The sequence below is a fragment of the Molossus molossus genome, unplaced genomic scaffold (genome assembly GCF_014108415.1).
Source record: "Molossus molossus isolate mMolMol1 unplaced genomic scaffold, mMolMol1.p scaffold_m16_p_9, whole genome shotgun sequence".
In the NCBI taxonomy this organism is placed as follows: Eukaryota; Metazoa; Chordata; class Mammalia; order Chiroptera; family Molossidae; genus Molossus; species Molossus molossus.
In genome coordinates, this window is record NW_023425403.1 from 28,246,166 (window position 1) to 28,271,328 (window position 25,163).

Genomic DNA, 25,163 nt, shown 5'->3' on the forward strand with positions numbered 1-25,163 from the left:
TTAAAAAATAATGGGTGAAAACTTTCCAAATCTAAGGAGAGATATGGTAATCCAGACTCATAAAGCTGATAGAACTCTAAACAGATTCAACATAAAAAAAGACTTCATCAAGATACATTGAAATAAAACCTTTGAAAATCAAAGACAAAGAGAATTTGAGAGCAGTAAGAGGAAAAAAAGAAAAAGAAAAAGAAAAGAAAAAAAAAAAAAAAAAAACAGCCTGGCCAGTGTGGCTCATTGAATTAAGTGTCAGTCTCATGGACTGAGAGGTCCTGGTTCAATTCCTGGTCAGGGCACATGCACAGGTTTTGGGCTCGCTCTCCAGTAGAGGGTGTGTTTCTCTTTCACGCTGATGTTTCTATCTCTGTCTCTACCTTTCTCTCTCTGTAAAATAAATATAATCATTTTTAAAATCTTATCACATCAAAAGTAACCCCCACAAGGCTATCAACAGTTTTCTTGGCAGAAACTGTGCAGGACTGGAGAGAGTGGGAGAATGTATTCAAAGCATTGAAAGGAAAACAGACAAAGAAAGAAACAAAAAAAACACCTGCCAACTAGTATCCGGCAAAGCTGTCCTTTGGAAATAGAGAAGCTATGGCAATGTTCACAGAAAGACTAAAGCTGAAGGAGTTTATTACCACTAGACCTGTCTTTTAAGCCAATATGAAAGGACAACACATGTTTTTAGTAACATGAAAGTAAAAAACTCATTGGAAAGGACAAGTATAGAGACACATTCAGAATACTGCACTACTCTAAAGGTGCAGTATAAATCACTTAACTCTGGGATAAAGGTTACAAGAGAATTTGTTAATAATTGCACAATATAAAAATATGTGAAGTGTGACATCAAAAATAAAGTAAGAAGTAGATTTTTTGTATGTAATTGAAATTAAGCTACTAGGTTAAAATAGATGGTTTTTGGAAGGCTCATGGTAACCACAAATAAAAACTATCTAGTATGTACAAAAAATAAAGAAGAAGGAAATTAGCATGTCCTCTTTGGAAAAATGTCTATTCAAATCCTATGCCCATTTTTCAATTAGATTGTTTGTTTTCCTGGTGTTGAGATTATAAGTTCTTTATACGTTTTAGATATTAACCCTTTATAAGATATATCAGTGAATATGTTCTCCTATTCAGTGGGTTGTCTTTTTTGTTGTTGTTGACATAGTTCCATCTGTTTATTTTTTCTTTTATTTTTCTTACCTGAGGAAATATATAAGAAAAAATTATTGCTATCAGAAATGTCTAAAATTTTATTGCTTATGTTTTCTTCTAGGATTTTTATGGTTTTGAGTTTAACATTTAAGTCTTTAATCCATTTTGAGTTTAATCTTGTGTGCAGTATAAGAAGGTGGTTTATTTTTATTTTTTTGCACACATCTTGTCTAATTTTACCAACACTATTCATTGAATAGACTATCTTTAGCGCATTGTATGTTTTCTGTACATTGTTAGTGGGAATGCAGATCGGTGCAGCCACTGTGAAAAGCAGTATAGAGTTACTTCAAAAAATTAAAAATGGAATTGCCTTATGATGCAGCAATTCCACTTCTGGGAATTTATCTGAAGAAACTCAAAACACTAATTCAAAACAATATATGCACCCCTATGTTCATTCTAGTGTTATTTACAATAGCCAAGATTCTGAAGCAGCCGAAGTATCCATCAACAGACAAGTGGATTAAAAAAAAACTGGTATATTTACACAACGGAATATTACTCTGCCATAAAAAGGAAGAAAATTTTACCTTTAGTGAGTGCTTGAATGGACCAAGAGAATATTATGCTAAGTAAAATAAGCCAATTAGAGAAAGATAAGTACCATATGATTTCACTCATATGTGGAATTTAATGGACAAACTAAACTAACAAGCAAAATACAGACAGATTCATAGATACAGAGCACACAGACAGCTCTGGGCAGGTAGTTGTAGAGGGAGTGGAGGGATTGACCAGAAAAGGAAGAAAAAGAGAAAGAACTCATGGACATGGACAATAGTGTGGTGACTGCCAGTGGGGGGAGAGGGAAAAGAATATAGGAGGATGCAATGGTAATGGGAAAATAAAATAAGGAGGAAAAAAGAAGGAATCAAAACATACACTACAAAAAGTGATCACGTGACAAAGGAAGACCGCACAAGAGGAAGAAAGGAACAAAGGAACTAGGTAAGAGCCAGCAAGATTTACCAGAGAAGCTGTCTAGTCCTAGAATATTGTTTGTTGAGATATTTTTAATTACTAATTCAGTCTCCTTACTAGTAAGCAAATTGTTTAGGTTTTCTGTTACTTTATGATTCTGTTTTCTGTTTATTTATGATTCAGTTCATAATTCAGTTTTTCTAGCATTTTATTCATTTCTCCTTGGTTGTCAAATTCATTGTTCATAGTGGTCTCTTAAGATCCTTCATTTTTCTGTGCTGTCAGTTATAAACGTATCGTTTTATTTCTGCTATCATTTATTTGAGTTTTGTGTTTCTTTTCCTTTCTTTTTAGTGAATCTAGATAAATGTTTGTCAATTTTATCTCTTACTTTCTTTGATTTTTTTAAATTGTCTTTCTATTCTCTATTTTATTTATTTCTACTCTAATTTTTGTTATTTCTTTCCTTTTACTAATCTTAGGCTTCATTTCTTTTTCTTTTTCTAGTTTTTAGAGGTGTAGAGTTATTTATTTAAGATTTTTCTTGTTTCTTGATATAGGTATGTATCACTAATACTTCCTTCTGAGAACTGCTTTTGCCTCATCTCATGCATGTTGGTATCTTGTATTTTCATTTTTGTTTGTGTCATGGTATTTTTAAATTTATCTTTTGATTTCTTTCTTGACCCATTTGTTGTTAAGTAGCATGTATTCATTTTATATTATACACTATAATTTTGCATTTGATTCACATTTTTAGTTTCTCTACTGAGAAGGTGGAGCTTTTCATTAAGTTAATGAATGTTCACATTTCTCTCATGGCAGATGGTTATTATATGCATTCTATCAAGATTGGCATCTGCTGATTTTCCTTTCTATTAAACTTCAGTCAGATTATATGGCTTTTAAATGTTATGTAACTTTGGATTATACTATGACGTGAGGCTCTAGATTCTGTTAAAATCCTCTGGAGAAGGCTGATTTTTTTGTTTGTTTTAGCATGAAATTATGCTGGTTAGGTTCTGACCACAAGTGCTGTATCATCTTCCCTGTAGAGGAGTTTCAAAGTCAGTTCAAAGCTTTTTCTATGCTACCTCTGTTAGCTGGTACCACTCAAGGTTTATTCTGGGATTTGGACAGTCATTTATATTGTAGTTAAGTTCTGGGAGTTTACTGTACTTCCTTGGATCTGCTCTGTGTGTGCACAGTTCAGTGGAGAGTCTAAAATTTTTGACTGTTCATAGGAGAAGAAGGAAATGTCATATTTTATTTCTTTTTGTGATTTCTCTCATACTCTTGGAGGCTGGAGCATTTTTTTCAGTTTCACTGTTTATAAAGAGGGTGTTAACTCAGAGTTTGAACTACTGTACTGTTGTGCAATCCTGCATGACTGGATTTGGTTATTGCTAAATAAAAATGAAGACGAATAAAGAATGAGGATCATCTGAGAATGTATTTCAGAAATATAAAAGATCTTGAAGTTTGAAGTTAAAAAGATTGAGATAAAAATAGGATAGTAAAGGAGTGTTTCTACAGTCAAATGTAGAATAGATTTAGTTGAATAGTGGGATAAGTAGAGTCAAGAAAAATGTTTTCAAATCATGTTTCTTTTAAAAAACAACCAATCCTCAGAGATTTTTTTTCAGACAGAATTATCTAAAAATGCATTACGTTCCTCTGTTTTGACTCACCCATAAAATGATTCAGGTGCAAAGAACAAAAAATCGTGGAAATAACCACACATTTTTCAATTCTCAATATATTGTTGATATTATTTTTATTATTATTAGTTTTTAATCCTCACCCAAGGACATTTTTCAATATTTTGTTCAGATAGAGTGGGAGAGACTGAGAGAGAGAGAGAGAAAGAGAGAGAGAGAGAGAGAGAGAAACATCTACATGAAAGGGACACATCGAGTGGTTGCCACCCACACAACCCAACCAGGGCCAAGGACAAACTGCAACCGAGGTACGTGCCCTTAGCGGGAACCGAACCTGGGTCTCTCTGGACCGCAGGCCGACGCTCTAACTGCTGAGCCAAACTGTCCAGGGCTATTTTGGGTTTTTATACAGATATGGTAAGTCAACATTTTATTTATTTGTTTTCTTTTTTCTTGGAACTGGTTTCAATATCAGCCTCATGAATCATTCATTTTATTTATTTATTTTTTTAATTTTTATTTATTTTTTTGTTACAGATATTTTACCTTTTTTACCCCATTGGCACCCCCCCTCCCCACCCCACCCCCGCCCCGTCCCCGGCTTAGTTGTCCATGTCCATTGGTCATGCATACATGCATATAAGTTCTGTGGTGAATCATTCATTTTAAAGAGATTGAGTCATTGTGTACTCTTTGCTATAAAATTTCTGTTTCGTTTTCCCTTACCTTTATTTTAAGAACATATTCTTGTAAAATGACATCCTCATTATAAAAGCTTCAATGTAATAGGGAAGAACAGTGTGAGAACTATGCCTAGAATGTAGTCACAAAGTCATGTACTATTAAAATATATTCCCAGTACTGATTAACTGTATGACAAAACTGCATTGTCTTTTAATGTACTGAACATTAACTTCTCTTCACCTTTTGATCATCAAATGGAACAATATGGCTACTGTTTTTGCTTGGGCTTTGTTAGTGACATTGAAACAATGACTGTAAGTGTTCATAGACCAGCAGACACCCTGAAAACCTTTATCAAATGTAGTCTTAATGTATATTTAAGTCTGTATGGCAAAGCCCAGTCTTAAAAAAAACAAAAACAAGGTAGTTTATCCTTCTTTTCAATATATTACAAAGTCTTCAAGTGTGAACAACTTTTGCCTCAGTCCCTACAAGTCAGATATAGTAGAGATGCAGGAAAATCACAATAAAGTGACTTACTAGGAATATGGAGAAGGAAAAACTCCATCATTATGAACACAGATCAAAGACTGGGTAAGAAAAATGGAAGGTGAAAAGGTACTGTCTTCTTAAATTCTTCACGTGCTACCACTTTTTTCTACTTCAGAGTCACTGACTAACAGTTCATTGTATTACAGGTTGTATTTCATGGCTGCCGAAACAACACATTAGTATGTTCAAAGATCCCTGGTAAGTTAAAAGAAAGCCAATAACAGTAGTAAATAAATGATGGTTTAGGACTTTTGCCTTGGTAAAATTCATCATTTTAATTCAAAGATTTAAAAGTTCCCATAAAATAAAAATGTTCTCTTCTGGTCAGCCATTTTCATGGCTTTTGTATTTCAATTAGGTCCTTTCCAAGCTCCCCTACAGCAGTAAACAAATGATATTCCCAGAGATAAAAATGTGTCATGGAATATAAACTTTTAGTTTCTTTATATGATGAACAATGATGTTTATGTGATCTCGCTGTTTATCAGATTACAAACGAAATGGAAAATGAAACTGTTCCTTCAAAAGTGGAAGTAATTTCCTACTTTCTACTTGAGATGCTGTGGTCACTGCTTATGGCAACATCTCCAATAAATAGATGCTCTGAAACTCCTTGCAGACTGAGGAGAGCCAGAGGCATAGACTGCAAGAATGGCACATGAAGCAACTCCTATGGGAAGTGCTTGGGACATTGATGAAGAATACCACATAGATGAAAATGTGGGCTTTGCTCTACAGAATCCACTGGTAAGAGAGGGTACTGAATTATGGCAAAAATATTTTCTTGTTATTACTTATCTGGGTAAGTCAACCTCTATTTTTTTAAAATGCATAGACTGCAAGAATGGCACATGAAGTAACTCCTATGGGAAGTGCTTGGGACATTGATGAAGAATACCACATAGATGAAAATGTGGGCTTTGCTCTACAGAATCCACTGGTAAGAGAGGGTACTGAATTATGGCAAAAATATTTTCTTGTTATTACTTATCTGGGTAAGTCAACCTCTATTTTTTAAAAATGTGGTTTAGTCATTCCTGCTTAATAAATGGATAAAGCTTGCCAAACTTGAAGGCAGAGTTTTAACAAATGGGTTCTGCTTAACTTTCTTAAAATTTTTAAGCTAGGAATTTACTCTTAGATGCACTACTTATCTTACACAGATACAGAGTGTGATGAGATAGGGAAACAGTAGATGTATTTTGGTTTAATACAATTGTGATTTCGGAGGGCATTTTGAAAAACAATGAAATAATAATTGATCCATAGTCAAAGGTATCCCCTTTCTTGCCTGGTATACCGTAAATTGTACAAAGTATATGCTTGTATTTTGATTAGGCTTCTGAGATGGCACATCTAGCAAGTGTGTTGCATTAATATTGCTTGTTATTACTAAGCAACAAGCAATAATGTTGTCAAAGAGTCAAAAGGAGTCTGAACTACCTTTTTTTTTTTACAAGTTTTGTCTACAAAGTGAAACACAAGTAATGTTTACCTTAACAATGGCATTTCCCTAATTCATCCTGAAAAGAATGCCATGAAAACTCTTATCATTAATCAATATTTTCATTATCAAAATATTAATTTAATATTTTAAGCATCTTTTCCATCTTCACAACCATCCTATAAAGTGTGCTGTTAATAACCTGATTTTTCTGATGAGAAATCTAAGCTATGCACAATTTTAGTAGTTATCCAAACTCACACAGTTAGCAATGACAGAGACAGGATATGAGTCTAATATTTTTGGCTTCAGAGTTCATGATTTTCAAACCATTATATTATGCTGACTCTCTTAAGAGAAGAAATCACTAGGCACTCTCCCTTCCCCACCATCACTCTTGAGTGTAACAAGATAATGAGAGTCCAGGAGAGTGTTTTTAGGAACTGGTTCCATGTTCCAAGAATAATGTACAAAAATATGTTTCTGTTTGTGGCTCAACCAGAGTCCACACTCTAGAAAGCATTATTAAATGCAGTAAATATATATGTCAGAGATTCCACTCTAACTGTACTTAGAAATAACATTCTGTAAATACCTAGTGTAATAGAGGAAAATCTAAAGCAAATTCTTCCTCCTAATCCATTATTTGTACCTTCAAATTATTAAGTTAATTTAAGACTAGGAAGTATAGCCCTGGCCAGTTTGGCTCAGCGATTAGAGCGTCAGCCTGCAGACCAGAGAGTCCTGGGTTCAGTTCCTGCTAAGGGAATGTGCCCTTAGTTTGTGCCCTCAATTTGTCCCTGGGGTCGTGTGGGTGGCAACCACTCGTTGTGTCTCTCTCATGTTGATGCTTCTCTCTCTCTCTTCCTCCCTCTCTCCCTCCCACTCTGTCTGAAGGTAAATGCAAAACCCTCCTCAGGTGAGGATAAAAAAGAAGACTGTGAAGTATAGATTTTAATTTTATTGCCAAAAGCACCTAGTTTACTTTATATTTGCAAATCAATACTAGTCCGATTTGTTCCTTCTCCATATAAGCACAAACATTTACCAGTACTGGCTTGTTTTAGTATACTTATCAACAGTATAAATAAATAAATAAATAAATAAATAAATAAATAAATAAATAAATAACTTTTTTAGAAATTACCAAACCTCATATTTAGTTTTTTCCCCAAAAAAGATTCATTTCTTGTACAAAAATAAAAAAAAAAAAATCACAGTAATTATGGAGACTCCATAGAACAGATTCCATGCATTAAAGCAAAACTCCAAACAGAGGCAAAACAAAATTCTTCCTGAGCTACTTAAAAAAATAATGTTGCTACTTGAGATGCTTAGGAAATTAGATTCAGTGTCTTGAAACACTCACAAAAATTAAGGGTTACTTTATGTTCTTCATTGAAGATCGTTCAGGCAAAGTATAAGCTTCAAAAAAATGCATTCCATCTCTTATAACCTATCAGCTTCCTAGTTCCAAAGAAAATAATATGTCTTTAATTCCATATGGATACAAAACACATTGTCTAACGTAGCATAAATTGAATGGCCCTCTTGTTATCCTTCATTTGTATGGTGTCAGTTAGGCATCCTCTGAACCAGAAGTATGTTATTGATTGGATTTTATATTTGTTGAAACTTCTGTTAAATAGGACTCTGATCATGATATGTAACCAAAAACAAATTTCTGTTCTGGGGAAAAATAACAGCCAATAATTTGGTATGCTACCCAATGAAACACACAACAAAAAATATATAAGAATACTAAAAACACTAGAGCACAGCATTTGTGTGGTTAGGGAGAATAGTTCAGGGTAAACAAGAAAGGTGACACTCTAGTGAACATACTGTCTAACTCGTTCATTGCTAAAACTCTGCTCTAACAGATTAAGACTAGCCAATTGTCTGCAGCCCTGAAAATGTTTGAATTTTATAGTACATGTGCATTCTTGTTTTATAACTTATTTATAACATTAACTTTGTTTTACAGTTTAAAATTTCACCCTTTTGGTTTCACTTAATCTCTCCATCCATAGAGGTCAGCCTTGGTGACACCAAGGACGTGTCTTGAAGTAGCTTAATGAAGGAGAGATGGGACCAGGGCATAGGGGTAGTTGTTCAGGGATCTGAATCTCATTTTAGAGTGTTTCCTAGGTATTTTGCTTATATGTTTCCCTTCATATTAGATTATAAATATGATAAGATCCAGAGAGGCACTTTTATTTGAACTTTTTGGGAAAAAAATAAACCTATAGTGAGCCAGAGTGGGCACTCAACATGTATATATATATGGCGTTTCCTACGTATCCAGCACTGTGCCAGGTTCTGTAGGAAATATAGAATTCACAGCATGATAAAGACCTTGCCATCGGGTAGTAAGATGTAAAAAGAGCATGGATTGTTGAAAGTTGGAAACAAATTTGAATCACAATGAACTATATATACAAAACAAGTTAGTAAACTGTCCAAGCCTTTTTCCATATTTGTGACATGAAGACAATCGACTTTTTGGGTCACTACAATAATTAAATGAGAAATCATTGAGTGAAGTTCCTAGTCTGCTGATGATATTTAATAAATCTCATATTTCTTTCCTACAAAAAAGACTTAAAATCTAGCTGAGAAGTAAATATAATAACAGTTAACAAATATATTACTTAAAAATGGGTAAAGGTATGCAATACATAGGATTTATCATTGGGAATATGTAGTAGTCAGGAAGATTTTAGTAGAACTTTGGAGATGACCTTTGAAAAAGAGGAGATGAGAGTGCTTGGGAGAGGAGGAGGAATGCAGAGAAGGTGATGAGCCTTGAGTGTGCCAGTGGCAATGCTGGGCAGGTGTTGATAGAGTTAAATAGGCAAGTGTGTGTCAGGGCTGCATTGCACAGTATTGATTTAAAGGCAAGACAGACTATCAGTGGGAGACAAAACTATTTTATAATAACCTTTTTTTTTTTTAAGGAGGAACTACCTCACCCTTATGATGTTTGGATTTCCATTGTTAAAGAACTTCCTCTCCTGATTGAGATGGATGAACTACGTGCAGAAGCTGAAAAGGTGTGAATAACTATTACACTGATCTTCTTTTCAATAACTTCTTAACATTTTTAATTTGGTGTTGAAGCTATAATGTCACCCATGTTAATCTGGGTCAACCTCTCCATTTATTCCCAGTTACCATTGCTCAGCATTGATGACCTCCAAGGACACAAGATGCAGCGCCTTGCACACCTGGTCCTAGGGTATATCACCATGGCATATGTGTGGAACCAAGGTGATGATGCTTGTAAGGTATGGAGATTTCCTAATATTTTTTATGCTACATGACAGATTAATATCCAACTTACATTTAACATAAAAATATTCTAAAACTATTATAACTGCATTTTGTAAAACTTGAAAAATAAGGCAACTAAAAAAAATGGAAAAAAAATTATTCACTTACTTTGCAACGTCACCTGTGATCATTATTAAATTTTTAGTCTTTAACTAATATAACACAATTGTTCCATTCTGTGCAAATACATATATGTCCTGCTTCTTTCATTTAAATTATATTGGAAACAATGTTTAGTTACTATATAAGCATTCTAGTCATCATTTGAAATTACTTTATAATTTTTTATTGAGTTTCTGAACTTCAATTTGTTATTAAAAAATACTTTACTTGATTTTAGTGGCTTATTATTATAAATTATACATAATCAATATATTTGAATATGAAAACCTTTTCTCTATGACTTTTGGGAGATATAAAAATTATATGGCTATTCTTAGTTAATGTTAAAATGATATCTTACATCTGTCAACATAAAAGAATATATATTAGTTTCACTCTACTCTCATCAACAGTAGGTAACTTTAAATTTAAAATAATATCATCTTGTATTTTATCTGGCAACCCTAATCACATGAAACCAAGATAGACTATAATACCTAACTGTTACATCATGAAGGGATAACATAGATTCCAAGCGCACCTTTGGCATTTAGTGAAACTACTTTCTTTTTTGAGGAAGGTAGCTTATCTTAGCTTTTTCTTTCCTGTTTAAAGATAGAACAACACATATAGTCCACCCATGTGATGAGTCATTCCCTGATACAGAGAAAAGAGAAAAGGTTGCTCTTTATAATCATGGGACAACTTGTATTTCCTTATAATCATTAAACTGCTGTGTCAAGATTTGTGATGACACAAAAAGTTTAAAATAAGCTCTAGTCTGGCAACCTACCTTAAAATTTAGCTAAGCATGTGATCTTACTGGACTTGCCAGAATCTGAGTCTAGCTAAATGTGTGGACATTGTATATAAAAAGAATATCCATAATGCAGCATCAATAATTTAGGACAACAAACTATAGATATAGAAGCATGAGAGTCCAGAGGAGTTAAATTGTAGTTAATGTAATCATGAAATGCTTCAAGAAGGAAGTGGAATTTGAATTAGTGCTTGAAAGATTTGGTAATGCTTATCCACACAAGAGGGGAACAGAAAAAAGATAGAAGCTGGCAAAAAATGTGGACATCAGAATGTACATGGCCAAATCAAAAGACAATACATTCACCAGGTTGGATATCAGAGTTATAAAATAAAACATAAATATGTATATTTTTATATGCCATTTCATTCATTGTATTTCATTCTTTAAACTTATCTTTATTGTTGAATATGATACAGATGTTCTTCCTTTTTCCCCTATTGCCCTCCTCCTCCCTGCTCCCACCCCCCTCCTGCCTTTCCCCACACTGTTGTATGTGTCCATTGGTTGTGCATATATGCAAAGAAGTTTTTTGTTTTATTCCCCTACCCCTTCCCTTTGAGGTTTGTCAGTCTAACAACCAATTTGTACTTCTTAATCTCTTCACCTTTTCCACCCATTCCCTCAACCCCCCTCCCCTCTGGAAACCAACAAAATGTTCTCTGTATCTATAAGAATGTTTCTATTCTGCTTGTTCATTTTGTTTGTAGACTCAATTGTCGATAGATATGTATTTATTGCCATTTTGTTTGTTCATATTTTTTATCAACATTTCATATAATACTGGCTTGGTGGTGATGAATTCATTTAGCTTTTTCTTGTCTGGGAAACTCTTTATATGTCTATCAATTCTTAATGATAGCTTTGCAAGATAGACTAATTTTGGTTGTCAGTTCTTGCTTTATATCACCTTGATTATCTCTTGCCACTCCCTTCTGGTCTGCAAAGTTTCTTTTGAGAAATCGGCTAACAGTCTAACAGTCATATGGGAGCTCCCTTGTAGGTAGCTGCTTTTCTCATGCTGCTTTTAAGATTCTCTCTTTGTGTTGAACCTTTTGCACTTTGATTCTGATGTGTCTTGGTGTGGGCCTCTTGGATTCATCTTGTTTGGGACCCTCTGTGCTTCCTAGATGTCTATGCCTATTTTCTTTACCAAGTTAGGGAAGTTTTCTGTCATTGCTATTTAAATAGGTTTTCAATTTCTTATTCTCTCTCTTCTCCTTCTGGCACCACCATGTTGCAAATGTTGGCATGCTTAAAATTCCCATAGGCTCCTAACACTATCATCATTTTTTTGGATTCTTTTTTTTTTTTTTTGCTGTTCTGATTGGGTGTTTTTTGCATCCTTATATTCCAAATTGATACTTTGCTTCTTGGCTTTACCTATTCTACTATTGAATCTCTGTAAATTATTCTTTATTTCAGTTAGTGCCGCCTTCATTTCTGACTGGTCCTTTTTTATGCTCTTGAGGCCCTCACTAAGTTTATTGAAGTTCTCACTAAGTTCATTGAGCATCCTTTTTTTTTCTTTACTGATTTTTGAGAGAGAGGAAAGGAGAGGGAGAGAGAGATAGAAACATCAATGAGAGAGCACATCGATTGGTCACCTCCTGCATGCCCCCCACTGGGAATTTGGCCCACAACCTAGGCATGTGTCATGACTGGAAATTGAACCATGAACCTCTTGGTGCATGGTTTGATGCTTAATCACTGAACCACACTAGCCAGGCCTTTGAGCATCCTTATAAGCAATGTTTTGAACTCTGCATCTGTTAGATTACTTATTTCCATTTCATTTAGTTCTTTTCCTGGAGTTTTGTTCTGTTCTTTCATTTTGGACATGTTTCTTTGTCTCCTCACCTTGGCTGCCTCCCTGTGGTTGTTTCTATATATTAGGTAGAGTTGCTATGTCTCCTGGGCTTCCTAGGGTGACCTATTGTAGTAGGTGTCCTGTAGGGTCCAGTGGCCCAGCCTTCTTAGTGGCCTAGCTGGGCCCTCGAGGTCCACCCCTCAGGTGGACTTCATACCCTTTTGTTGTCATTGAGTCTTGATTGCTGTTGGCACATCAATCAGAGGGTTTTACTCAGGCTGATCATCTGCAAGGCCTAGTTGTGCCCACTATCCACTGACCTCTGACTACCTTGGATGATCAGCTGTGCAAGGGCCCACCACACAGAGCAAGACTTACTTTAGAAAGGCTCTGGTACCCAAGGAGTCCATTCCTTGAGTGTGTCACTTGTGGAGGTGGTTGGGTGGTGGTGTTTCACAGTGTTCTGAAGCTGTCCACTGGGTGTGCTGGCTCTGAGGTAAGGTCAGCCACTGCCTGTGTTCTACCCAGAGCCACCAGGCATTAGCTACAAAGCAGCCTACAGATGGCTGCTTCTTGTGCTGGGCTTGAAGGTGCCCAGGTAAAGCCAAGTTGTGAATTAAGACTGACTGCTTCTAGTGCCAGGCCTGGGGTCACTTAATGAGAGTTATGGGGTTTACTGAGACCAAATGCTGCTTGTTTGAGAGAATTTAGGAAACTCTGAAGAAGGATCCAAGACAGGCCATTCCTATGGTAAAGCAACTGGGAACAACTTGGACGGGCCTGAAAGTTGGGTGGGGCAGGGCCTCAGGGAATCACCAGGGCAGGGCAAATTGTATGAGCCAGGTGGCTGGAGTTCCAGATATGGCTGTTACTTGGTGGCCTCATGGGGAAAGGGCTCACCAAAGGAACAAAGGCTTCTGACAGCAATCTGTCCAGGAGAAAGCTGCCTCTGCAGCCTCCGCCCCAATGCCAAACAACTCAGTTCTTCCTCGTATGTCTCTGGTGCCTTTTGAGCTGTCTCTGCCAGGCTGGAGCTCAGAAGGAGCCAGTCTGAGTAAGTCTATGCAGGGACCCTTTAAGAGGAGCTGCCTGGGGCTCCAGCAGCCGCACCCTTTCTCTGCCTCAGTTCCTACTGGTTTTTCTAGTCAGAAGTTATAGGGACTTCTCTTCCTGGCACTCTAACCCTGAACTGGTACCCTGGTGTGGAAGGGGGACCCCCTCACTACTCAAGGACAACCTTCCCAGCAGAGGTGTCCCTCTTGATTTTTATCCAGCACACGTGGGTGTGGGACCAGCCTGTCCATGCCTCTGCCCCTCCTACCAGTTTCAATGTGGCCGCTGCTTTAATTTCTTACTTGTAGGACTACCATTCAGCTCGATGTCAGGTGGTTTTGAATGATGGTTCTTCTGTAGTTTAGTTGTAATTTTGATGTGGTTGTGGCCGGAGGTAATACCGCGTTTACCTACTCTGCCATCTTGACCGGAAATCCATATCATTCATTTTAAAAGAGATCTTAGAAGCTGGTGATGAAAAAAATATATAAATATACTTTTTAAATTTAACTGAAGCCCGGATAGTGTGGCTCACTGATTGAGCATCGACCCATGCACCAAGAGGTCACCGGTTTGATTCCTGGTCAGGGTACATGCCCAGGTTGTGGGCCCAATCCCCAGTGAGGGGCATGCAGGAGGTGGCCAATCGATGTTCTCTCTCATCAATGTTTCTGTCTCTCTCTCCCTCTCCTTTACTCTCTCTCTCTAAGGTCAATAAAGAAAACAAAAATTAAAAAAAATTTTTAAGTGAAAAAATTGTAGGAAGAAAAAATAAATGTATAAAAAATAGGTTACATCAATACAAGGCACATTTTGCTTGAGAATGGGCAAGGAATTAGCGACTGAATTTCTTAGCAGCTGCATGGGTGTCTATAACAGATGAAGATGTGTTTGAACATTTCCTTTCATTTTCCTAAGCCATTTCAAATGAATTATTTGATTAAATGTTTTCCCTTTTGTTCCCTTTTGATCTTTTCTCTAATCTAGAGAGGAACACAATGTATTTCCTTTTGAAATATAGGGAAAGCATTTGCCAAACAGAATGTTTTATTTCCAGTAGCACAAGGTCTGCAAAGGAAAGTACACATCTAAGTGTTTGCTTGTTTGTTTGTTTGTTTTTGTGTGTGTGTGTTTATTGATTTTTTTAAGAAAGAGAGGAATGGTGAGAGAGATAGAAATATCCATGTGAGAGAGAAACATCCATCGGCTACCACCTGCACACCCCCTACTGGGGATCAAGCCTGCAACCTGGGCATATGCCCTGACCGGGAATCGAACTGGGAATTCTCAGTCCATGGGATGATGCTCAGTCCACTGAGCCACACCAGCCAGGCAGCCAAGTGTTCTTTTATTAATCAATGATTCTATTCTTACATTTTTGTTATTTTGGTTAAATCATCATTAAGTCCTACAATGCACTACCCCAGATGGGCCACACACATCCCTGTCCTTTGCCTGGTTAGATATGCGTATCCCAAACTATAGGCAGCTGATGATAAGCATGACTATAATTATTACATGGGATCATGTAATTATAAACCAAATATAGTTAGATGAAGAAGTAAGGCAAATGAAAAAGAAAATGTCAGCTTCATGACTAATAGAGCAGTTGGAGAATGTGGCTTTAGTATGTGTCAACCATGGACAAGCTGAGTGCACTTACCCATCAGGATCCCCCTCGTAGGGGTAGGAGCCTTTTATGAAGTGGCCCAAAACAGAGCATCTACGAGTAACAGGTTCCAGAACAGAAGAGTTGAGGAGAAAAAGGGACTGAGCTATAGTTTTACTCCAAAACTCAGCAATTAAATAAACTTCTGAAGAGGGGTGGGTAAAGGCGCTGAGATAAGCCAAGAATGTCACTCCCGTTGATATATTTTGCATGGAAATAGAAAACAAGAGCAATTCCTCTTACCAACACAGGTAAGATTTTAAGGCCAAGCACTAATGACCCCTATGGTGAGGTTTTCTAAAAAACCATCCAGTAGAGAGTTTCTGTCAACACTGTACTCTAAGTGCAGCCATCTTTTTGCACTTCTATTATGTATCATATCCAAAAGCCTTAATTACAAATGACTTTGAGCTCCTTTGAGACAATTAATTTTATCTTTGCATTGTGGGTGTATAAACAGTGCCTTGCATAGCAGAGTAGCTTGACCAATATTCATGGGATGAATAAATGAATGAATGCAGATAGCATAGGGTCATGAGACAGTCAAGGATACAGTCATTGTTCTCCTTGCCCTCTACTTCCGTTTTTCTCTATGATTAGATTGCGACCACATCAATACAAATCGAAAACTCAAACATTTAACAATTAACCAGAACTAGGTTACAAAATGGGGAAGAGAAATAAGCATTTGTTTTCAAGGTGCCCTTCTATATAACAGTTCATGTTTTGGCACCCAGGAAGCAAAAGAAAACTAAGACTCTTCAAAGATTATACTAAATATTGTGTTTTAATTAGGTCCTGCCAAGCAATATTGCTATCCCTTACTGCAAACTCTCTGAGAAGCTGGGACTGCCTCCCATCCTGGTATATGCAGACTGTGTCTTGGCAAACTGGAAGAAAAAGGATCCCAATGGGTATGTAAACAGTGATTATAATAAAAATGTTTAATTTGGGGCAGTATAGCTTTCTCCTCTGTTTCAGGGGTAAGGTTTCTTTGATGTATCACAAACATGTTGTACATATATGAGAGAGAGGTGTATAATTAGCATACAATAAAATGCACAAATCCTAAGTGGTCAGTTTGCTAAGTCTATTATAATCATGTATAACCCTAAGAAAGGTACAGAATATTTCTATCACCTCGGGAAATTCTTTTGTGGCTCTTTCCCTTCAATTCCCTTCTCTAACCTCAGGCAAATATATTTTGATATTGCCATATCAGAAGTTAGTTTTTTCTGTTATTGCATTTCATAGTGATGAGATCATAGAATGTGTACTCTTTTGTGTCTAGATTCTCTTGATTAACGTGTTTCTGAGATTCTACAAATTTAATTTTTAACTATCCAGTTGAGTTTAAGAGAACATCTTCAGCAGTAGAGATGGCAATGTCTGCGTTTTTTTGTTTTTTGTTTTTTGAGTAGCTTGCTCAGAATTTAGAATCTTCCTAATCATTTAGTGATGGGAATTCCTACAATAAAAGAATAAGACAATTATGGTGCCCCATGGCTCTGTGTGTGTGTATCTCAAGAAGAATATTCTAGACATGGAAATGGCCTAAAATGAAATGAATGGATTGAGGAAAGTTTATTTTGTTAGTCACAACCAGTATGACTATTTATGTATGTTTGTTGAATATTTAATTTTTATTTTCCTTATAAAATTCTAAGCATTTGCAATGACTTGAAAAATATAAAAATATACTTTTTCTTTTTTACCCAACTATGTCGTACCTTTAACAGTATATTTAAATCTACTAACTATAGTTTATAAGAACCATTAAATTTAATGATAGTAGTATTAATTCTTATAAGTAGTATTAAATCTAATAACAGCAGCACTAAATCTAATATCAATAACTTGAAATCATTTGATTTTTAAAATGTTTTTCTTTCTTCTCTCTTCCAATTGGTCCATTGCTTCACTGTTGCTTTGAAAAGGCCCATGACTTATGAGTAAGTATTTGTTCTTATTTTAGTCTAAGAATTATTTGTTATTCAAAGTGAATATAGGTTAATCAATATCATTGGAAATAATTTTTTAAAGGTCAATTGAATTCAGGCAAAATAAAATTCAAGTAATTATTTAAAGAGCAAATAATCCCGGTCTTTAATTATATCTATGATGGTGGTGTGACTGTTTGATATTATAGCTATAGATATATATGAATGTAATTCTTGCATATATACAAATGTATTTAATAGGTCTAAATATAAAATACACATACATCTGTTATCTATGACAATGAACTCAGTGGCCAGAAACATAAAGTTATTCTTTTTGACCCCATTCTTGCTATTTTTTATCCATATACTAAGCAAAGGTTAAGAGATAGAGAAATAAAGGTAAATGTCATAGGAATAACCAAGCCCTGATGAAGCTGGACTAATGGGGAGAAAAGGAAACATATTAAAATTGTACAAATTACTATATAATTAAGAGAAGGGATAAGAAGATAAACTACTGGAATGTCCAACCAAATAAAAGGGACAAAGGAGGTATCCCTGTGACAAGTTATTTAAACGGAGTCCTCAAGAATAAGTATAAATTAGCTAGAAGAAAAAAAAAAAAGAGTGTTCATTGTGGAGAATAAAGCAAGTGACAAAAATCTTCATGCATTATATAATTCTGTTAACCAGTGTCACCCCAATACATTTGATGAAAAGGAAAAAAATCTTGGTGCATTATCAGAGCTGAAGGAAAGCTGTTGTTGCTGATAAATCAATGATGAAAGTAACAATATAAAAAAGAAATGAATAAATAAACTTAAAAATATTATGTAGGACTTTTGGCCATTATAAGGGGTTTAAGCACTATCTGAAAATAAATAGGAAGCTATGGAAGTGAGAGGATGTCATTAGTCTCATTTTACAGATGAGAATATTAATGCAGAAACAGAGGAATATCAATGCTCCAAGTAACACAGCAAGTAAACTACAGCAGTGGTATGACTTTAGAGACTATGAATTTAGCCACCATGAAACTCATGGATATACAGATACTGAGACCTGTTTGCACTAATGCAAATAGTCAATAAGAAAGAAAATAGGGTCTATTTAGTTATTTGAATTAGCCAGACAATTCCTACTGATAAATTGAATCAGATTCACAGATAAAAATATGCATATACAGTTATTTAAGCAAAAAGACCACTTTTTAAAATTAGATTGCACAGATATCTCTATAAACACTGAGTGTGTGTTTATGTATTTATGTACGTATATATACATGCATGGGAAAAATGAATGCACTAACATAAATGATCTTGGAATTTCTAGCTCCAAGTTCTACAATGGCATTTCAAGTCCCAGCTTAATCTTCTATTAATGATATGATCTTAGACAATAGATATAACATTAATATTCCTGACTATATAATGAAGATTATAAAACCTGTAATACTTATCTGAAAAGATTATTCTAAAATAAAACAAGACAAGTAAAAATATTTTAAAAATATAAAGTAGTCAACAAATATACTGATAATATTCTTGCTACATTCTTGACTTTTAAATTTATTTTCTTAGGAACATGGACATTCTGTTCTCATTTCCTGGTGCGGATTGCAGTAAAGGATTCTTTCTGATTTCTCTATTGGTTGAAATAGAAGCTGCTGCTGCAATACAAGTATGTCAACCATCTTAGAAAATTTGTATCTCAATTCATATAAGCAGAGAAATCACTTCGTAACTGAACTATATTATGCATAAAGTAAATTTATCCTGACTAAATATAGCATTTGATTATTTAATTGGAGATAAGGGATAATCTGGTAGTAACAAATATGTTATTTATTTTTTGTGCACTGCCTAAAATATAATATGTAGGAGTCACATATTTAGAATAAAATTTGAAACCCCAATAAGAGGAATATTTTCAATGCAATTTGACATGGGAACTATATTACATAGTGACATAAATCTAATGGTTTTGACTATTAGAAGTAGAAATAGAAATATATAAAATGCTATAAACTTATCTCTAAATGATAAATGAAGAAAGACAAGTTCAAGCTTAAGGATATATAAGAAAATTAGTCAAACAGTTGGAGAATCCTCAGCTCAAGAAAGAAATAAAAATCACAAATTTAATATAGGAATTAAGACTTAGAGGGATTTTATTCTATGCCACTGTTTAATGCTAGGAAATCTTGAGTGTTTGCCTTTTTATTTTATTTTATTTTATTTTGTTTTGTTTTGTTTTATTGTAGAAAATTCCCACTATATTCAATGCAATACAGCATATGGACAAAGAAACTTTGCAAAATGCACTGGATTTTGTAACTTCTTGTCTGGACAGAGCCCTTAAAGTATTTCAGCAAATTCGTGGTAAATATTGTGTGCATATGACATTCTAGGCCTCTGACAAATGTTTCTGATTACCTGAGATATAGAGTTGTTGACAAAATGGAAGCAAACACACTCTCACCTAGTGGGTGTGTTTTCATTTTATTTTATCTCACTGAATTTTTATATTTTCCAAGTGATAGTGTTTTTCATGTTCATTTTATAGAGAAGAAAATCTAAATTTGGAGAGGTAAGATAAATGACCTAAGATTACAAAGGACTAAATACTGAAGCCAGACTCCCAGCTGAATCTACCTAACTAGAAACATCTTTGCCTCTCACTAAAACCCTTGGAGAAACTTGCCAAGAGTGCAGGCTGTTTTAAGTTCTGAAAGACTTAGCTTTTGCTTGATAAGAACTCTATATAAATTCTGCTTTTTCACAAGTTAACTAAGAAACAACAAAGAAAATCATTGAGCTCCAAAGTAATTGCAAAATTAACAGCTACAAAACAATAACCAAAAAAGTACATAAGTATGATTTGCAAAAGGAAATTTGCTCTACTGGGAGGCCTTAATAAGTATGTGTCTGTCACTGGGATTTGAGTTATGCTGAGTGGTCCGTGGTGAGAAGACTGACCTTCAAACCAAAGACATTAGGAAACTTTGTATGTATGTATGGGAAGAGGCAGACCTAGGGATGTGGGCCATAGGACTTCTGAAGTTTTTGTTTCTGTTTTTCTCTTGTTCAAATTTGTTTGTTTGTTTATGCACAAAATGTATCTGTTATGTCAGTAAGCACATGAAGTAGCCTTAAATAAATGTTGTCAGTTTAATTGATCTGAGGACGAGTAGCAGGTGGGTCCAGGCTCTTGGATATAAGCCATGTGTTAGCCCCCTGGTAGATCCCATTCAGGAGGCACAAGAGAAGGGCGAGGCTCACCTGGGAGAGGGCAAGTGAGTGAGAGCTTGTCCTCAGGAAGTTTCTCTACAAAGAATGACCTCATGCCTTTCCTGTAGCCTCTACTGAACTCCTCTGTCAGTTGTTTACAATGTCTTCATTTCCCTTTTAGACGGATGTTACTTAACTAAACACATTCTATCTTTTTACAGACCATGTGGACCCACATCTTTTTTTCAATGTTCTTCGCATATACTTGTCTGGGTATGTAGCTTTATGCTTGAATTTTTCTCTTACATAATTAACATAAAGAATATATCAAATTCCCATTGATAGTCCCCACTGTCCATCATGTTTAGAAAATATTTTTTTAAATATTCTAAAATACATGTTGTAGAAAAATGATAGACTATGCTCTCTGTTATTACTTGTCCAGGTGCACAAGGGAGTATGGACAGAAAAGCTAGTCATTTTAAAAAGAGAGGAATGATCTTTGCTAATGCAACTGCACATTCCATTTATAGAATACTTAGGCCAAATTTTCTCAGAATCATGTTACTTATTATTCTCCTGCATTCACTGGAGTGGATAGGGGAATATGCAAGAAGAAGAATAAACTCTGTCTTGTGTTATTCTCCACTGCAATATTTTATATCTGAAAATTTGGCAATCCATCCAAATAATGATTTTTCTTCCTTCTTGGCCTAGCTGGAAAGGAAACCCCAAGCTTCCAGAGGGTCTGCTGTATGAAGGCGTCTGGGACACCCCAAAAATGTTCGCTGGGGGTAGTGCAGCTCAAAGCAGCACATTTCAGTGCTTTGATGTTCTGCTGGGCATCCAGCATAGTGCTGGTGAAGGTGAGCAGAAAATGACAAATAATAATCATCTCTTATGTTAATACAATATTTTCTGTTGTTATTCCTCACCTGAGGATATTTTTCTGTTAATTTTTAGAGTAGAAGGGAGAGAGCAAGAGGGAGGGAGAGAGAGAAACATTGATGTGAGAGAGACACATTGACTAGTTGTCTCCTTCAAGACCTCAACCAGAGCCAGGCATTGAACCTGCAACCCAGGCCTGTGCCTTTGATGGGACATCAAACCTGTAACTCTTTGGTAGGCAGCCGACACTCCAACCACTGAACCAAACCAGCCTAGGGAATACAAGTTTTTAAATATCTGACAAAACATCTTCTCATCAAAGTTCTTATCTGAGCTTGTCTGGTACTTTTAGGAGAATCACTAGAACGCGTGTTGCCATCATCCCATTTCACAGATGAAAAAGCAGAAAGTTAAAGAGCATAAGTGGCTGTCTCCCTGTTAACCAGCTAGAAAGCACTGACGCCAGAACTCAAACCTATGTTCATTGTCCTCTTGGTCTTGACGTTTAAATATGTATTTACAAGGCTTGATTGAACATGGTAAAACCTATATCACATATTCTGATCATGTACAATCAGATTCAAAATGAGAAAGTCACCTGCAAATAAATAGGACTATGAGTAGAAGCTGGGGAGGTGGAGACTTCAGCGACAAGAAGAGGTTGACACCGCTCTTATTCAGCCATGCTGCTGCCCCGGCAACCCGGGGGTAATATATTCATTATGCTCCTTCTGAGGGCTTAAAGGAAGGACTTTTATCTTTCTCTTTTTTTCTTAACCTTTTGTTTAATAGAAATAGGTGAAAATATGCTTTTTTTTTTTTTTTAGTTCATTCACTTATTTAAAAATCATTCTTTAAACTTTCTTGGACTTGGTGTCATAATCTGTCAAATACAGTATAAATATATATATATATATACTGTCTATAGCATTGACTTCTTCAAAGGATCAAATAGAGTAGGAAAGCGAGAAAGGAAACACAAAAATTCATCTTATGAAAGAATGACTTTAACTCATCAGGTTTTCAAAATTAAGTATATTTTACAATAATTGCAATTACTAGTAGGAAGACTAACTAGTAGCTTTCTAACAGGATGGTTATACATTTATTGCCTTATGCCAGGCATTTGGCCTGTGATCTTCCGCCCACTTTGACCTCACTCTGTCCTTCCTCCCTGGATTGTGTGATGCTTCATTTTCTCGACTAATTCATCTTTCACCTGTTCCTTCAGCACATGCTGCTGACTTTCTCCAGGAAATGCGAACATATATGCCACCAGCTCATCAGAAATTTCTTCATTCTTTGGAGTCAGCACCTTCAGTTCGCGAGTTTGTCCTTTCACAAAAGGATGATAACCTATGGGAAACTTACAAGAAATGTGTGAATGCCATGGTCTCCCTAAGAAGTTACCATTTGCAAATAGTGACTATATATATTGTAATTCCTGCAAGACAACAGACCAAAAATACCCAGCCATCTGAAGAGCCACCAGAAGAGGAAAATAAAGGAACTGGAGGCACTGATGTCATGAAATTTCTAAAGACTGTAAGAGGTACAACTGAGAAGGCCCTGATGATGTAACCCAAGCAAAGGTATATTTCTTCAGGACAAAGATGTCTGCATTTGTTAATGCTACTCATTCTATCAGATCCACAAATTAGTATGTAAAAATTTCTTAATTATTTTAAAAATATTTCTTCTGATGTCTGTGAATTTCTTGCATAAAAACAATAACAAGCAATTATGATAGAAGTGTTATGATCTATATAATTAGAATGTAATGATAAAAATTGATGTGATATAATAAAAGAACTAAAAGTTGACTGATTCATAACTATAATTAAATATTGCTCCAAATGAAACCTATTCTACACTGCCACCCTTCGAGCATGGCTAATAGATTCCTGGACTTTTTCTTTAGTAATATCACACTTTTTCATAATTACCTGTTTACTTGTCTTTATTTTCATTACAATGTAAGCTTCATGATACCAGGGACTCTCTGGTTTACCAGATCCATGCATCTCTAGTTCTTAATAAAGATGTAATAAATGTTTTGGATGAATATTTCATTGATGTTATGAATAGATCAATACGTGTTAACAAGAAGTCACATTTGAAATACACTTTTCCTAAGAGTTCAGAGCTGTCAGGCACTCACACTCTGGAGTGAGCTATTTAACAATGGAATCTAAGAAAGTTAGGGCTGGAGAGGAACTCAAAAATCACATGAGTAAACACATTTTGAAGATGAGGGAGCTGAGGCTCAGAAGAGTGAAGTAACTTAGGATTGTACAAGGAGTTATGTGAGAGGAGAACTTAACTTTTTTGACAACTCTCATCTTTTCACTTGACTTGAAGTAAACTAGATTAGAGAAGAAGAGAATTTTGGAAGCTGGGAGGTGTAGGAAATGAGATGACTTAGTAGGATTTCATGAGATAGTAGATGGTTAGCCAGAAATTGGGTATTCTATTAAATATGAAAAGAGGAAGAAGGTACAACAGTTGTCAGCAAGCACTTTCAATTTACGGAATGCCCAGTTCTGAGGAGGTAGGTTGAGTAAAACCAAGTAAAATTGAGGAAGGAAATGTGGTAACAAATGTGGTCTAACATCTGAAAATAATTGTAATATTGTTTCTCAAACACACCCTAACCCAAGGAAATGAAGGATAATCTTCCTGTTTATAGCAAAATTGTACTTGATTCCTTAGAAAATACATCAAATGTCAGTGGTGTGTGGTACACATTTTCTTCTTTATTTTCTAGTCAATACTTCTGCAATGAGTATATATAAGTTTATAATAAAAATTATGAATTCTTGTATACTTACATACCAAATACATATATGGGTGTGCACATGAGTGTAATTTTAAGTGATCATCAGACAGATTATCATGTCTTAGAGTTTGACACTCACTGTTCCAGAGCACTAAACTGAAAGTGAAGAGACTGAGACCTGGGTCCAATCAGGTTTGTGATCTGAGGCAAACATTTCATATTTCTGTAAAATGATTATAAAAGTAATTGCCCTGCCTCATTCACAAGTTAACTGCTAGGACAATGTTAAAGTGCTGGACACTATACAGTAGTACTAGAATATAAGTAAGTAAAATGCTAAGGATCATTTATTGGCTCCAAGTCAAGATTTTTTTCCTGTCCTTTCTGCTACACTGATCACTCTGGCTTTATAGCTACACATCACAGGGCTACACATCAGGTGTTTCTTTGACCTCCGGAGTTGCTTTTACCAATCAGCATTGGATTACCTTGAGATGCAGAGCATCTTTGGTCCCTGCATTTCATCTTCTTCTTTAGAACATCACATACATCTGACATGAGGTGGAGAGGTGTGTAGAGGAAGGAGGAAGGAAGGGACATTGTCACTGACACTGCACTGTTGCTCTGTAGGTGATGAACAAACGGAACGCAGGCTTCCCGTTCTTCACAGAGTGTACACGCTTGTTCCCCAGAGTCCATTCTATCTGTCCAAATAAGAGATGCCAAGATTCCAAACATACTCATAGATCCAGAAAGCAAACTGATGGTTGCCAGATGGTTGGGAGACTGGGTGAAAAAGGTGAAGGGATTAAGAAGCACAAATTGTCAGTTACAAAATAGTCAGGGGGACGTAAAGTACAGCATAGGGAATATGGTCAATAATATGTAATAATTATGTATGGTGCCAGGTGGGTACCAGATTTATCAGGGGGATCATTTTGTAGGTTATATTAATATCTAACTACTGTGCTCTACATCTGAAACTAATATAATATTGAATGTCACTGTAATTGAAAAAAAAAAAAAAAAACAACAGAATCAGCT

At 35.5% G+C, this 25,163-nt stretch overlaps 1 protein-coding gene across 2 annotated transcripts; it reads left to right on the forward strand.

The window, feature by feature from the left end:
- The first annotated feature begins 5,586 nt into the window (after window positions 1-5,586).
- On the forward strand, window positions 5,587-24,003 carry IDO1 (indoleamine 2,3-dioxygenase 1). 2 transcript variants are annotated; one of them, XM_036250609.1, is made up of 11 exons: window positions 5,588-5,792; window positions 5,881-5,985; window positions 9,450-9,545; window positions 9,663-9,779; window positions 16,075-16,193; window positions 17,217-17,231; window positions 18,803-18,902; window positions 19,486-19,603; window positions 20,674-20,725; window positions 21,170-21,318; window positions 22,572-23,992. In XM_036250609.1, the coding sequence occupies exons 1-11, from the start codon at window positions 5,697-5,699 to the stop codon at window positions 22,919-22,921; spliced, it is 1,317 nt and encodes a 438-aa protein (XP_036106502.1). In that variant the 5' UTR covers window positions 5,588-5,696; the 3' UTR covers window positions 22,922-23,992. The 2 variants fall into 2 exon arrangements, with proteins under 2 accessions (XP_036106503.1, XP_036106502.1); XM_036250610.1 differs by lacking the exon at window positions 5,881-5,985 and having other exon boundaries at window positions 5,587-5,792; window positions 22,572-24,003.
- Window positions 24,004-25,163: the final 1,160 nt, after the last annotated feature.

Bases quoted from the DNA above. Each gene is read 5' to 3' on its own strand.
- IDO1 (XM_036250609.1), top strand. From the start codon at position 5,697: ATGGCACATGAAGCAACTCCTATGGGAAGTGCTTGGGACATTGATGAA. The intron at 9,780-16,074 runs GTATGGAGATTT...TGTTTTAATTAG, and splicing joins AAGGTGATGATGCTTGTAAG to GTCCTGCCAAGCAATATTGC. The intron at 18,903-19,485 runs GTATGTCAACCA...GTTTTATTGTAG, and splicing joins AAGCTGCTGCTGCAATACAA to AAAATTCCCACTATATTCAA.